This window comes from Taudactylus pleione, unplaced genomic scaffold (assembly GCF_031769625.1).
Source record: "Taudactylus pleione unplaced genomic scaffold, aTauple2 ptg000006l, whole genome shotgun sequence".
Lineage (NCBI taxonomy): Eukaryota > Metazoa > Chordata > Amphibia > Anura > Myobatrachidae > Taudactylus > Taudactylus pleione.
Window position 1 is genome coordinate 27,826,002 of NW_028284409.1, and position 17,281 is coordinate 27,843,282.

At 41.7% G+C, this 17,281-nt stretch overlaps 1 protein-coding gene across 1 annotated transcript in view; it reads right to left on the reverse strand.

Annotated features, from left to right (window-relative positions):
- PLG (plasminogen) overlaps positions 1-17,281 on the reverse strand; it is a 176,171-nt gene that overhangs the window by 69,813 nt on the left and 89,077 nt on the right. The window contains exons 8-9 of the mRNA XM_088451795.1: positions 15,369-15,531; positions 8,842-8,963 (exon numbers count right to left, since the gene is read on the reverse strand). Coding sequence (XP_088307921.1) covers positions 8,842-8,963; positions 15,369-15,531 — 285 coding nt within the window. The remainder of the gene's footprint in view (positions 1-8,841; positions 8,964-15,368; positions 15,532-17,281) is intronic.

The window sequence follows — 17,281 nt, forward strand, 5'->3', positions numbered from 1 at the left end:
CATATGACACATTACCATACTCCTCAGACATACAAAGGAGAAAAAAGAGTGGGGTGGCCATAAAAAAAGAAATCGAGAAATAGATTTAGAGGGAAATGAGGAGGAAATCGACATAAGAAATCCCATCAAAAACGTGAGATGGCGTTAAGAGATTATAGTGGTATATTTAATCTTTCAAATAAAACTTTGACTGATAATGAAGTCTTGTTATTTAAGAAGGGCCTAAAATTTGCGCTGGCAACTAAACTTAACTTGTTTATGCTATTTGTTTATTTAAATAAATATATTAGGACCCTTAGCCATAAACTATTTTTTGAAAAAAAAGGGATAGCAGTCAGCGCTCTCAGACAAGGGAATGGAATGATACCACTAGCTGCTCTCCCAGGAAGTGTCCCTACTTCCTTTAACAAGAACAATGCGACAAAAAAAGGGGGGGGATAGCGCTCTGCGGTAAAGGATAAAATGAATATATAATTAGGCAGAATTATATGTATATATAACAGAAAATTAATATTAATGTATATCAAAGATGAATAAAGTAAACCAAAGTGCAATCAGGTGAACAAAAACTTGAGGCTGGGAGTTGAATGATGATCCTTATATTGAAAATAACATGTATTGCCAGATAATAATAAATGAGTCTCTAAGCAGGACGAAGATTCCTGAAGATATTACGTCTCTAAATAAATGCCAGGTCGCAATATCTTTAGGCTGAGTATTCTTGGACACAGATATAAAGTTTGTGGTGCGATTCCGGTCGGTAATAACAGTAAATAAAGTACTCTATAAAACAGGCTGAATATCCTTCATCAAATTAATAACAGTGAGTAATGCATAGCTGGTTGGCAATAACTTTAGGCAGAGTTTTCCACAATCAGGATACTGATGTTATGTGAAACAAATGCTGTTGGTGTTGCCTCCTCCGCACAAACTCACCTCAAAAGAGGAACGCAGTATCAGGGTAACGTATGGACACTATAATGCAGTCTCAGTAAGATATAGTGGACTTACCCAGTGGTTGTGTCTGCTGGTCCGTCTCCTCTTTGCGTCCCAATCTGCTGGGAGAGTGTGCGTGCAGGACCCAAATTATACAGCATAAACCACTGACTCAGTGTGGCTAGCTTCAAAATCAATGAATTTATTGGAAGCTAACAATAAGCAAATGCACAAATCACCCCTAATATTGGTGATAAAAAACACAGATACAAAGTATAATACAAATATGGGCAAATGGGTGTGTGCCCCAATGCGTTTCATCCCTCCTAGGGACTTTTTCAAGGGCTGATGCTTATAGTGCCATGTAGAGGTATTTTGGGGTACCTCCAAGGTAAGTTAGCTCAGCTTTTATATGTACTGTTATCATGCAGTACATCAATTGTAATTATATGACCCAGAGTGGGTGCTACCATTATGTAGCAATAATTATTTTGGGGTGAGCGTTTGGGAGTGGGGCCCCCGGGGGGGTTCTGACTGGGCCTTTCTCATGGCATCACCACTTAATTCACATAGAATACCTTTATCACTTCTCTATTTGTTTGTATATTATTTGTGTCATTTTAATTCTTTCTCATTTCATTAACACTTATTGATTTATACTTACACATCTTTTCTTTATACTTCACTATCACCTCTTTCCCTTTTTCGTGTGATGCCCTGGGGATGGCCCTTGGTCGGAATTTTTTTGGGGTGCCTTCCTTCTCGGACGTGAACCCCTTAATGCTAGGGACGCCAGTATAGAGGAGCCTTGACGTTTGGCCTGGCGCTTATTCATATATTTGCAAATGTATGTAACTAATACCTCTGAATCGCTATTATCATGTAGGATTTAAGTATTGTTTTTGCTGCAGTGTGCTGGGGGGCAAATCTCTTTTTTTCTGTGTTAGTGTAAACCCCGCCCTTTACAAGCACCTGTGTTATGCAATTAAGCTGATCTGAGCAACTACCATTTTTCTTGCAAGATACTGGTATGTACCCAAGCCCTAAACCTAACCCTCCCTCCCTGCAGCCTAAACCTAACCCTCACCCCCGCAGTCTAACCTCAACCCTCCCCCCTAGTGCTTTACCCTAACACCAATACTTACTGTGGTAATGTCAGCGGTTGGGATGCTGGCATGGGATTCAGACTGGTGTCGGGATTCCAGCGCCACTATTCCAAGCGTCAGGATCAGAACTACATCCCATCATGTGGTATGCCTGTCACCTATCGGTACGCATGGTTTGCTGCTCATCAGTGCGCATTGTACCTCCTCATTCTACCCATTCTAGGTGCAAAAGATACCCGTGAAACCAGGCATATTATTGTTTGCTTCCAATTCTGTGTAGTCCACAGTTATATTGTTATGCCCCCACCAAACTTTGCGTGTGAGAACACTGTGTTACAGACCAGTGGAGGTTGTGACTGAAATGCATATGACTCTGCATTGCCCATAATAGCGTACACATGGTTTTGGAGCATGCATAATGCAAAAACATGTAAGACATGCCTCACAACCAGCGTACATTCAGCTGTGCCTCAGACTCATGGATGGTCACAATACCAGCAATGGAATCCCGATGGTCAGAATCCCAACACATTTTAGGGAGTATTCTAAACATACATATCATATAATACCATCTGCTAGCCGCAGATGTCCGCGGCATACACTGTGAGATTTCTCTCAGTGTATTAGCCCAACATCTGCGCTCCGCCCCAGGGGGAGCAGACATTTCCCTGTTCCTTCCAGTGGAAGGAACACAGGAAGTGCCTGTCTGTTGACCTCAGCTGGGCATACACAGCCAGATGCGGCCGACAGCTTCCCTGTTAAATATCGCATCGGACGGGCATGCTGGGAAATTCGGCATGCCCGACCAAGCAATATTTAACCCTCGGTCGCCTGCACACACGCTATAATTATCGGGGCAATACGTGGATATCGGTCGTATTGCCATGATAATTGTAACGTGTATGGCCAGCGTTACATATCCAAGTACTCTGTATTTAAGCTTGTGTGTAAATAATAATTAACAACACATGAGATAGTACAGATGGTAATTAAATTATACATAGACCAGTCTTAAAAAGAACAGGAATGGGTATTAGTTAAAGAAACATATAAAGTAAATTAATTATTAATAATCCATATTGAAAACACTATATTAATATAAAAATTAAAAAGAATTGGACACTTGTACGAACAGGAAGGGAACATATTTGTATAGTTTACAATCAGTTTTGATTGAAATCAACTGTAAATTTAATTTTAAATTCAGATATTCACAGGAAATTAATTTTGAATCGAAGAAAAATGCAAATCCCATAGAGTCTAATTTTATTTATGATTTAATTTTTATTTATGATCTAATTACCATTTATTATTCTAACCCACCCCCCTGCAGCGTATTCCTAATCATTCACTTTGGCAGCCTAACCCTAATCGTTCCCTTTGGAAGTCTAACCCTAACTGTCCCCTACTGAAGCCTAATTCAAACCCTAATACTCACTGTTGGGATTTATCTATGTTTTGAGCTTCGGGTTTCTGCTGCCGGTATTGTGACTGCCCGGATGGTCACCGCATGGATCCTGACTACATCCCCACAGAGCATGCATCCCACAGTAGCGATTGAGTTGCACGGTCTCAGAACCTTGTTTGGCATTCCTGGACAGTGACTGGAAGGTGGCTATTCAGACACGCAAACATGCACTGTCTGGTGGGCATGTTATAGGAGTGTTACGGGAATGTTGCATATATGGTTGGGTTTGATGGGGCAACCAGTGGTAACATCTGAAGATACGCCAAGCGGGATTGTGTTGTCTAAAGACACACAAAGTGGGCATCCCAATCCTTGCACACGGCTTGTATTCCAGGGGAAGGGCTTTTTTTAGCATTAGCATAAAGTCGCAGATATGACTACAGCAAAAGATGCTATAACAGTCGCAGCAGCATGTAACTCAGAATCAGGCCCTATATTATCTGATCACAACACTGTCCAGACATATGGTGTATGAATTGTGTATAGTAATTTTGGCATTTGCTACTATCACTGTAGAAACACCAACAGATGATGAATGTTTTGTACTAGAGGGATTGGCTTACTCCGAAACTGTTTTGTGCTCTGTTTATCTCAGCTGCGGCTCACTTAGTAAAGCATTAATATAGCAAACTGTCTAAAATAAATAAATAAATGTGGCTATGTATAGCCTTTGTGGAAGCCTGTATGTACACAGGGTCTATCTTTGTCTTTGCTGTGTTTGATGGGCCTATGCTGCGGCATACACATTTCTGGGGGTATGTTTACTAAAGTGCAGGTTTTTAGTAGTGGAGATGTTAGTAAATATACCCCTTGGAGTGCACAGCAGAGATGACGTCAGTGTTGGATGTTCTCAGCGAGTGACGATTGGAATTTTGTGTAAACCTTTCCCGCTCTGCAAATGCTCACTGACAAACTGTAAAATGCATAATAACACTACTTTTATTTCTGCAAAGGTGTTTTCTTGTTTGAGAAATACCAACTGTATTTGTCTGTATCAATTTTGCGTATCTTAATGTTTATGCTACATTTATCAAAGTGTGTTTTTTCTGCAGAAATGGAACTGGATGGAGCACAATGTACACCATTAACAGTATAGGGGTTAGTCATGTAGCAGTGAAAAGCCCTTTAACACTCGCCCACTGTGATAACATGACTTTCACTGCTCCATCCCATTTAAAGAAGGGGTTACCATGGAGAAATCTCTAATTTTCCCAGCAGTGCCCCTGATTAGTGTTGATATCACTTCCCCACACACAATTATGGGGAAAGCAATCAGAGAAGCACAAAGCTCTCTATTTTGCCTCTCAAACAAAGAAATGTGATCTGTGGGTGGCGTAATGAGCCTCCTGAGGTGAGAAAAGCAAAAAAGACTCCCTCCTCCCTGTCCCCCAAGCCCCCTTTAGTGCAACCAGACAATCAGAGGTGCTCCAGGAGTAAAGGTGAATGAAGGGTGGATAAGATAAAAGATCATTCCAAAACCCAAGATTCGATTTGTAAATCCGAATTCCGAACTTACAGCAGACGGGAATAATTTTTCTTTATTTGGCTGCTTGTGGTCTGGATTTAGGATAATAAACATTGTATTATTATCCATCATGCTAAGACTCTCTGGTGCACTTCATAAATGTACTACAGGGGTGTGTTACCCAATTATTGGGAGGAGGGTAGTATGGCCAGCAAGTCATCCTCCTAATATTTGTTAGTATAAGATAGGCTGATTTGGAGTTTGCTGCTCTACAGTGTAACTATTAATTTACTTGGGTTCTCTTTCAACCCTTGTAAGGAATCCTTGGCTATTAAAATTATATTCTTTTATGGGCTCAAATTGAATTTTCTAAATCAATCAAATCAATTATAATTAATTAATCAATTAATGCACTACTTTCATCCATTTTGGGTGCTGGTTTTTTAATAGCATTTCTCAGTTCTCGGATTAGTTTTTTTATGGTAGTAATAAAATAATGATTAATCAATTAATCAATCAAATTACATTGTTCTTCCACTACATACACCAATTCCATGTACTGCCCTCGGGTCTATGAACTAAATCTTAATTAATGAAAACATTCTATAGCATCATATAGTTTATGTTAAACTGCCATCCTGCCACTGCAGTGGCACTATGTTTCCTAGATGTGCCATGTTTGAAATTGAACTGCCACTTGTTTGTGCCGCCCACTGCTGTCACTTAGACAGCTAGCTTGGTGCAACCTTTTGGCCTAAATTGGATAAAAACAATATTGAGAGTTGTGAGGTGGTCAAAATTGACTGGAAATTATTGTTAATGAGATTAATAATACTGTACGAACAAAACAAAATTATGTGATTTCAGCTGTTTTTAAAATTAAAAACACCACAGATCCAAAACCAAAACACGTGAGGGTGGTTTTGCAAAACCAGAACCAAAACATGAAAGTTTATCCAGATCCAAAAATGGGGCTTGGCGCACATCTCTAGTATAAACTAAGAAATCGGTGCAGTATATGTAGAATGAACAGTCTTACTCAAGACAGTGATGTAACGCTTTAATAAGCACAGCTCTGTAAAATAAGATTCTAAAGAAAACGGAGAGACATTTTTCCGCTCATACGACTGGAAGAATGAGTGTAAAACTGAGTACATGCTCTTGTATTAAGTAGAGATGAGTGGGTTCGGATTTCAGAGATCCGAACCCACCCAAGCTTAGGAGATACGAGGCAGATCAGAGTCGTCTCTGGTTTTCCCTCCTTACTCGGATCTCAGAACGAGGCAAAACGTCATCATCCCGCTGTCAGATTCTCACGGGGTTTGAATTGTATAAAAGGTCCCGTGATCGCCGCCATTTTCATTCTGGCTGTAGAGAGTGAAGAGGAAGGAGGGGGCTGTACTGTGCTGTTGTTGACTGTGTTTAAGGGGCTGCCTACTGTTGTCACTTGTCAGGGGCTGGCTGCCTGTTGTCACACTTGTCATAGGGGCTGTCTGGCTAGCTGTTGTCCACTCCGTACTAGGGCTGGCTGCTGTGCCTGTGTTACTCTGTCTACTATACTAGGAGCTGTGCTGCAGACAGAAGAGGGGGGCTTCAGTCTGTGTCACTGCAGTCCATAAGGGCTGTTGCTGTGTTGTCCAGGGGGTGCTCTGTCCATCAGGGGTGCCCTTCATCCCCAGTGTGAAAAAATAAAGATTTTTTATATTTTCTGTGTGTGAGCTGGGCAGGGGTGCTGCCACGTTCAGGGGTGCTTCCCCCCCCCCCCCCCCAGTGCAAAAAAAAATAAAAAAATGATTTTTTTTCTGTGTGTGCATTAGCCACATTTATCAGCAAAGTAGCTGCGCAGGAGACAGTGCTGCCTGTGTCATTTATCAAGAGGCTGCTGCCTCATTCAGGTGCTCTCCCTCCCAAGTGCCCCCAAAGATTAATCCAATCAATCAATGAGTTTTTTTTCTGTGTGTGTGCGCTTTAGCCATGATATCACAAATGCCTCAGCTGAGATTTGTATAAACATTTTCAAAAGGTGAAAATAGAGGATATGGTTTAAAAAAAAAAAAAGAATAAAGAAGCTCTGATTATAGTGTCCCTACTCCCAGTCCCTACCCATGGCCCCTCTACCTAAATTTCAGCGAGTCAGAGGGGCAAATCCATGCAACTGCTTTCCAGAGTGCAGCTGGTCCTCCTGTAGCCCAGGTCAGAAGATGTGTAGGGGGTGTGGTGATGATATGGACTAAAATGGAGCTCACATCCACTAAAGTGGACAATGAATCCCCAATTTAACAGGGAGCGCAGATGTATTTATACACAACAACATAAGACTTAAACCTTAAATCTTGAATGTTGCATTTGCATTTGCTGCTCTGTTCTGCTTGTCCACAATATCTGCTCCGGTTAAGTGGAAAGTGGGTACAACAGCAGTTTGAACTGAAGGCCACTAACTAACTATGTTTTTTTTTATTTAATGTCCCTGTACAGGTTGGGAAATGCTTTTTCGGAAGCTTTGCAATGGATTATTTAACAGTCAATTGTTTTTGGAAAGCATTCTCCCTGGTCCCCTTCTGGGATGAAAATCCACTCCTAGCCGCAGAAGCAGGCACAGGATGCTCAAGAAAGACACAACGTAAGGCCTTAAGGGGTAAATTTAATTTACTAAAGTGAAAGTTTTTAGAAGTAAGTTTTAGAAGTGATGTTGCTTGCCCATAGCAAATAATCAGATTCTAGCTATTATCTTCTAGAAAGTGCTAGGTAAATGATGTTAAGTAGAATGTGATTGGTTCCTATTGGGTATCATCACTTCTAAAACGCACTTGTAAAAACTCTCACTTTAGTAAATTAATAATAATGTGCTGGTTATGTGGCAGTTTGGATGCCACTAACTAACTATATATATTTTTTATGTCCCTGTACAGGTTGGGAAATGCTTTTTCATGTGGAAAGTACTATTAGAAGTCTTCCTGGTCCCCTTCTGGGATAAGAAAATCCACTCCCAGCAGCAGCAGGCATGGCGCTCAAGGATTCTTCTGAGGCAAGGACTGGTGTGAACGAATAAAATATTTTTTTGTAAACGCCTCCTTCCCTCCCCTTCTCCCTCATAAATTTACTTTGAAATCATAAAATTAAATTACATTTACTACCAATCAACCCTTCCTGTCCCTGCCTTCAACTACATACTTACTTCAACTCCCTCAGGCCTCTCTTGAATAATAAAAACATTTGTTTCCTGAAGTGCCATGTTGGAAGTTGAACTGCCACGTGTTTGTGCCACCCACTGCTGCTGATTAGCTTAGTCTGCAAGCTAGCTTGGTGCAAATTTTGGGCCTAAACTGGATGAAAACAATATAGTGAGCTGTGAGGTGGTCAAAATTGTCTGGAAACGAGTGGAAATAAATGTTATTGAGGTTTAAAATACTGTAGGAACAAAAACAGGCCCATTTTATGCAATTTTAGCTGTCTTTATGATTTTTTTTTAAAGAAAAAATCCAGACCGAAAACCAAAAACAAAAAACAAAACACGGAAGGGAGGTTTTGGCAAAACCAATCCATATCCAAAACACGGGGGTCAGCACACATCCCTAGTGTTAAGGTTATGATCATATAATAGTGAGTGTTGCATTTGTGCTTTTTTTAAATTAGCATGACTAGGATTAATCTGCTTCTACAATGTGTGTATTATAGCATATGTATCGTGTCCAAATCAAGGGAGATTTGCATTATTTTTCAGTGTAATTGAATTGATATATGTTTGACTGAAAACTTACTGTATTATAATACCAATTTAAATGTTACTCCAAATTAGCAAACATTGATGTATTCACAGAGATCGAGAAAACAGATCATACAAAATAATGGCATATAAATGCATTTACCAGGAGATTGTGCATCGCAGCTGGGTATTTCACAGTATTCCCATCGTGTGGCTATGTCTGTTGTATAACACCAAGGCATGCTTTCTCCATCTGGGTTTCTGCAATAATTGTTCTCAAGATTTCTGAAAGAGAATAGTTTAGGTTTAAGAAAACACCATACCAGTGGTTCCCAAACTTTTTTGATTCATGGCACCACAGTGTATCAGCATTATTTTCACGGCACCCCTATGCCGAATGTTTGTTATTGAGAAATTCAGAAGAAAATGTACTGAAGTAGTAAAGTGAAGTACATTGTGTTTATCTGTCATCCTTAGGCTTAGTTATGTGCTGGTGGACAGGTTTGCGCTTCCATTTGTCCACATATTTACATATTGACCATAATTAATTTGATTTGGTGCTGGACCACCAACCTGAGGCAGCCCTGCAAGTGTCCCGAGGCACCCCAGGGTGCTGCAGTGCACAGTTTTGGAACCACTGCCTTAACCCAATGTCCCTATGGTATACACGTCAGATCAGAGATCGTCTTGCATTTTGGTTGGTAGCTGATGACATACAGTATCCATGTATCTCGGAATACTTAACCAAGAGCCTAACAATCCCATGCTAGAATCTAAAGCAAATCTGTATTCTATCTGTATTCTAATCAGAATAGATAACACATTTTAAAGTAAAAGGCTCACTTGTTAAAATTAACATGTAGATTCAACAAAAATACATGTCTACTTATGCTTCAAAGGCCCATTCTCAATTTTGCCCTACATTAAGAAAAACAGACCAAACCCTATTGGGAATGTCAGCTCCTATGTGCTAGCCTAGTGGGATGGTTTTAGCAGAAAAAAACAACTTAAAGCTGGTTCTTCTAATGAAATCGTCATTACCTGTACATATACAGTTCTCATTTACAAATAAAGTCTATTCCTTTGCTGGCAATTGGCTTTATTGCCAAATGCAGCTTTGAAACATTTGTGTTTATTTTTGAAAGCTGTGAAAAGGTCTGCAATACCCACAATACTGTAAAAACAAATCAATCAGGTAATTAGGAGACCTACAATGCAATAATTGTAGTTGCAAACAGAGGTCAAACATGGAAACCTGCAACGGAATGCAAACTGGAAGCTGTCGTCTGCTCCAAATAGCGGGCACTTCCGAGTGCCAGAAGGAGCCGCCAGGGACAGCTGCAGCGGCGGCCTGGTGGCACTAGCGGTAGTCAGACTGGTGGCTGCTATATCCCCCCATCCGGAGGAGTAACCTCAGTGCCGGTAACTGTGTCTCTCTATGGGAGAGTGAGGAGGAGTGATTGCTGCCCAACACTGCTGGTGACACCGTGTACTCACCTCCCACTTCAGTGCCTTACACCTCCCACCTGACTGCCTCACACCTAACACCCTGCTCACTGCACCTAGGGGCCTATTTATTCACCCACACTGCCTTTACACGTTTATATACAGTTTATATATATAGAAATATATCGAACTGCACACTGCTCCAAACTCACATTGTCAAGGGGTGCTCCATTAAAGGCATACATCCCAAAAACATAGAAATTTCAGTAAAGGGCACTCACCGCAAGTCTTGTAAAAAAGATTTTTTCTTTTTATTCAACTCACAACCATAATGTGTCGATGTTTCGGTCCACCTGGACCTTTGTCAATACCCATCAGATAAAGACAGCACAGCTCCCACCAAGGAATGGTGACAAAGGTCCAGCTGGACCGAAATGTTGACACATTATGGTTGTGAGTTGAATAAAAAGAAAAAATCTTTTTTTTTTTTTTTTACAAGAATTGCGGTGAGTGCCCTTTTACTGGAATTTCTATGTTTTTGGGCTATAAGCCTTTAATGGAGCACCCCTTGACAATGTGATTTTGGAACAGTGTGCAGTTTGATTAAGTATATATATATATATATATATATTTACGTGTGTGTGTATATTTATGCAGTGTATATATGTATATATATATATATATATATATATATATAGATGTGTTTATAAACTTGTCCCCTTGCGGGCTCACTTCGCTCACCACAGGATTATATTCCCCCTCTATGTCCACGTGGATAGTAGGGAATGACGTTGGACAGTAACTGATTACATCGGGGTACACCTACGGAGGAGGATCTATCCACTAGTCTTGTCCCATCTGCCCCTTTGTCTTCCTCCTCCACCCACTCTCCTCTCCATCCTTCTGTAAATATCTCTCCTTTTCCTTGCTTCTCTATTATCTATTATCCCCTTCGTACCTCCCCTTTCCCATCAATCCTGAATCTTCCCTGCCACATCTATTCCCCCACTACATATCCGCCCTCCTCCATCACACATTTTCCACCTCCCACCTACAAATCCCCTTCGTCCACCCCACACATGCTCCCTCCTCCCCACTATACTTTTACCCTCCTCCCCGCTACAAATCCAGCTTCTTTACCCCTACACCTCCTCCCCCATACACTTCTACTCTTTGCGTTCAGCGCCACAAAACTGAACCTAAGGATGGCAGATCTGTTACTAAGTGACTTATTTATCACAATACGCATTTTTAATGTAGATGTGATAAATATTTTACACCCAAATTCGCAATGTGTTAATTAATATGTTCATGCAAATTTACTAAAATCTTCTTGCCAGGAGACGGGCTCCAATAAGAGCCTGTCAAGCGGTAGAGCTGGAAGCAGAGTGATAGCGTAACGCTGTCACACTGCTTTCTGGTTTTGGTCCTCGGCACACACTGTGCATGCGCAGCTCTCAAGGGCCAACAGAGAGGGAACCGGAGCACCCCTCTCCAGAAGAATAATAGCCTATATACTACTATAGGGTAACGCCATCTGGAGATGGCGTCACCCTATCGGGGCCAAGCTCCACAATGTGCTGGTAGAAAAGCCAGGGCCACTTGCTTGTGTTTGCCCCCCAGGCTAAAAGTTGGCAGCCAGCCCCTGACCTTGCTCTATAGGCGCCCCTCTGTGTGTATTGTGATAGAGATATGTGGGGACCCCATGTAATAGTTTTGGCAAAGCCACTCTGAAGTGCTTTGATTCAGATTCGGTTTTGGACTGCTTTAAAATTGATAGAAGCAGCTAAAATCATGTAATTTGGACCCATTTACATATGACCCAAAACCCAAAATTTGTTTTCTAAATCAGAGTTCCGAACTTACAGCAGACCTGAGCTGGGTCTCATTTCTACTTGGACCCCTAAAAGTTATACAAGCCAGGACTCAATTTGACACAAAGCCCCAAAGTTCGGGTGTGTTTAGTTTTCAGGAAAACCGATCTGCACATCTCTAATTGTGAATAATGTGTATCACTTTTAAGTCTCATTTAAAAAAAAAAAAAAAAACATTTTTAAAACATATTAATAATCATTCATATTTATTTATTGTATTTAACCCCGCAAGTGCCTGCATTCTGAATACAATTCTTTCCAGTCCATATTGTATAATATTGTTTTATGATGGCAGGAGCAAACACAGGATTTCTAGAGAGGGGGTTCCAAATGCTTAATTTTAGAGTAAGTTTGGACAGTCCATGAAGAGGGCATAATTAGCACCTAACCAGCTATAATACGCATGAAACAAAGTGTAGTATGTAATAATTTCTAGCACTGTCAGTAAGTCATTAGATGCAGCAGCAGAGCCATCCTGTCTGAGTTTAATGTTTTTAGTTCAGATGTGGCCACAATTCTAGAGCATTGGCACAAGATCTGGAGTCTGTGGGAGCGTCAGAAGAACCTAGCACCAGCCCCAGACACATATGTACACATTACTCTCCTTATGCACTGGATAGTGTACAGTAAGTTATACAGTATTAAAAATTAACTCCATAGATGGTCTATAGCAGTGCACCCTTAACAGTGCTTGTTTCCAGAACTCCTAGTTGGTGCATAGGAGGTGTATTCATTACTTACTGACCAGGGGCGTCTTAAGAGAGGAGGGGGCCCATGTGCACTCCTCGTGCGGGGCCACCTCCTCTCTCCCTGGTGGCCGGCAGCCGACTGACGCGGCTAGCCAGCACCCGGAGCCTTAGTAGACTCTGGGCACTAGAGTGTGCCCGGAGTCTACTACACATGCTCAGAACACCGGAAAATGGCCGCTGCAGCCATTTTTCTCTAGTGCCCGGAGTCTACTGCGCATGCGCAGAAAACCGGAAAAATGGGTGCGGTGGTCATTTTCCGGTGTTCTGAGCAGCGCAGAGACCTGACTTGGGACCACAGACAGGTAAGTCTAAAATAATGTGGGTGCAGTGTGTGCGGTGGTTGGGTGCACTGTCCATTAATACAATGGATTATTAGCATTTACCTGCTTGTACTTGGAAGGGTTTAGATATTATAAATTCTCTGGTACACATATATTCTTTACAGGTGGTTCTACAATATCCATTCTGATAAGCTTATATAGTTGGATTTCTTATTAGTGGGTCATCTATATAACACAACTTTTGTTTTAGATTATTCTTTAGTAGGGATGAGCGGGTTCGGATTTCTGAAATCCAAACCCCCCCGAGGCCCCCCGATCCGAGTCGTATCCGAGTCAGGCTCGACTTTTCCTGCCTGACTCGGAACTGAAATCGAGGCAAAACGTCATCATCCCGCCTTCCGGATCTCGCGGGATTTGGATTCTATAAAAGGTCCCCGCGTCTGCGCCATTTCTCACTCCAGCTGTGGACAGTGAAGAGGGAGGGTGGGAGCTAGGGCTGGCTGGGCTGTGTTGTGCTGCAGTAGCCACACGTGCATCAACAAAGTAACGCCAAGCGTGCGCCTGTGTCATAAGTAAAGGGCCGGCTGCCTTGACCGTTAAAGGGTGCTGTAAGCCCCAAAGTGCACTCCAAACAAAATAAAAAATTATTTTCTGTGTTTGTGAATTGTGTGCACTGTGGCCGCACATGCATCAACAAAGTAGCACCAAGCGTGCGCCTGTGTCATAAGTAAAGGGCCGGCTGGCTTGTCTGTTAAAGGGTGGTGTAACCCCCAAAGTGTACTCCAAACAAAATAAAAAAATATTTTCTGTGATTGTGAATTGTGTGCACCGTGGCTGCACGTGCATCAACAAAGGAGCAGCGCCAAGCGTGCGCCTGTGTCCCATAAGTCTGTTAAAGGGTGGTGTAACCCCCAAAGTGCACTCCACAAAAAATAAACAATTCTTTTTTTTCTGTGTTTGTGTGCGAAATGTATGCGCAGTAGCCGCACGTGCATCGACACAGCAGCAGCGCCAAGCGTGCGCCTGTGTCATAAGTCAAGGGCCGGTTTGGACATCTGGTCCAGACTGAAGGACGTGCCAACAATTTCTGACATGTCTACTGTCACTGCATATGATACTGTCACCATTGACAGAATGGTGGAGGATTACATTGGTGACAGCATCCAAGTAGGCATGTCAGACAGTCCGTACCTGTACTGGCAGGAAAAAGAGGCAATTTGGAGGCCCCTGTACAATCTGGCTCTATTTTACCTGAGTTACCCCCCCCCCTCCAGTGTGTACTCCGAAAGAGTGTTTAGTGCAGCCGGGAACCTTGTCAGCGAAAGGCGTAGGAGGTTGCTTCCACAAAATGTGGAGAAGATGATGTTCATAAAAATGAATTATCAACTCTTCCAGGGAGACCAGCCTGCAGAACGTACAGAGGGACCTGTGGTGGTGGATTCCAGCGGGGACGAATTAATACTCTGTGAGGATGAGGATGTACACAACACTGAAGAGGGTGAGGAATCGGTGGATGAGGAGGATAAGGATGACATTTTGCCTCCGTAGAGCCAGTTTGTGCAGGGACAGATTAATTGCAAGCTTGTTTTGTGGGGGCCCAAATGAACCAATCATTTCAGCCACAGTCGTGTGGCAGGCCCTGGCGCTGAAATGATTGGTTTGTTAAAGTGTGCATGTCCTGTTTATACAACATAAGGGTGGGTGGGCCCAAGGACAATTCTATCTTGCACCTCTTTTTTTTCTTTGCATTATGTACTGTTTGGGGCCTAGTTTTTCAAACTGCCATCCTGTCTGCCACTGCAGTGTCACTCCTAGATGGGCCACGTGTTTGTGCTGCCCACTCGTGTCGCTTAGAAGACTCATCCAGCTACCTCGGTGCAACCTTTTGGACATAAAAACACTATTGTGAGGTGTTCAGAATACACTGGAAATGAGTGGAAATTAAGGTTATTGAGGTTAATAATAACATAGGAGCAGAAAAACCCACAAATTCTGTGATTTTAGCTGTTTTTATGCTTTTTAAAAAAAAAATACAGATACAAAACCCAGAACCCAAAACACGGAAGTATGGTTTTGGCAAAACCAATCCAGATCCAAAACACGAAGAAAGATCCAGATCCAAAACCAAAACACAAAACACGAAAAGTGGCCGGTGCACACCCCTATTCTTCAGCTGTTGTACATATATGCAGTCTACACATTGTTGCCAAATGAAGCAAAAAACCAGTGTGTGTGCAGCCACATTGTTTTAAAAACAAACAAAAAAATGCCCCTCCACAGTCTAATAAAACAGTTATATTGTTTATTATTTGTATATTTGTGATGAATATCATTTCTTACTTGCAGGGGTAATTTTGTGGGGTTCTTCCGTGTGCATGGGGTTCCTGAGAGCTCCAGGCCTGACAGGTCTTTCCTGATGCTGTGACAGCAATATTTCCTCGATAGGATTTACCATTGCCAGACAAGCACTCCCTCCCCGGTAATGGTGGTGGGGGACTGGAAGCTTTAATATGAAAGCAAACAATAAGACATTTATTTAATTGATTCTTATTTTTACAATACAAATTATTACAAAATATTCTCAAAAAAACAAATTAAATAAAAATCTGAATTTAGCAAATCCATTAATAAAAAATTCACAGTTTTGTGAGTTGTTCTGCATCAGCTGGGTCTTATAGTTTTTAAAATATTTTATGGTTTTATAAATTAAAATAATACAACTCTGTGCTAAATGGTGTCACCTGGTATCCCAAACAACACTCTTTCCTAAGCTCGCTCTGTGTAAACACTATGAAGTGCTGTACAGTTATGGGTAAACAACATCATATAAGAGCTGTGTCAGGTGCTTCATTTTACTGTTTGCACAAAAAATCATACCTACCGGATTGTGAAGGTGTCAAGATGTTCAGAGCACAGAAATTACCAGCACATGGATAATCTAAACTAAAGCCACATACAAACCAGACGATATAGTTATCGTTCATCTCGTTCAATATCGTCCAGTGTGTATGCAAGACATTGTTAATGATGCATGCTCCCGTGGATCGCTAACAATGTCTTTCATCGCCAGTACTGGCAGGGCAACCTGATGATATTGTCAGGTTCTGCAAGTACGGGGAAGAGGGACGGTGCCGTCACTGAGCAGTGTGTTTGCTCAATGTCGTTAACGACATTGAGCCTAGCAGTGCAGGGGAAACACTTAACCATATGCTCCATGAGCGATATCGTTAAGTGTGTATGCGGCTTTAGAGTGTATGTATGTAATGGACTTTATATTTAGGTAATATAGCTGTGTTTATGGTGAATCTTGTGCCTGATAACTGGCACAAACTGAGAATGTGAGAGCAGAGGGGCTTGAGAGGAGAGGATATAAAAGGCAGAGGCTGCTGCCAGCTGGGACAGTTACATGACGAGAATGACTGATCTTCGGGAGCTGTTCTGGCCAAACCAGGTTAAAAATACTCGAAAGCTTGCATAAGTTTGAGAGGATATAAGCACCCTGTTTTTTATTGTAACAGTACTAGTTACAGCTGTTTTTTTGTTGATAATTTATAAGTGGTTGGTTTTGTTGTCAATCATAATTGTATAGCCTATGAGCTGTTCAGTGTAGGCCTGCTCTGTCTGTTAGAATATATTAAGGCTGAAGGAGGAGTCAGCTTCCTCTTTCCAGTTTGTGATCCCTCCCATCCACCTGACATATTGGCAATTGGTTTGAACCAAATTTATCGTTGGAATGTGCCATTTTGCTTTACTTCCATCAGGTCAGGCGCAGCAGGCGGAAAGCAGTGCTCCTCGGCGGCTCAATTTAGGGCAGCAGAGCTTGTCTAGTATTTCCCCTTTGAGAGAGGCGAGTCGGTTACTACTTTAGGAGAGAACCAGGTCTCCATCCTAGGGAGGGATCAGCACTGTACAAGTTAAGGGGAGATGGTACTAACCAAGATGGTTTGCGCACGGGGTGGAAACTCCGCCTCCATTTTAGTAAATAAATCTTTATATGGGCTGTAGCTGAGGTAGCACAGCTTTTTCGCCACCAAGCTTAATTGAATTCTAATTCAATTCAATTATTTTTTTTCCAATCTATACAGTTGTCATTGTCTTTATTATTTAGTTTAAGCTTAAGTGGTGTGAAAATAATAAAACTTATGGGTGACTTATCGATGATAGGCTAACTCAGAATAATTTGCATATAGTGCATTATTTACTGGTACCAGTGTTAAGTCCATTAAAGTGATATTTGAGAGAGAAAGGGTATA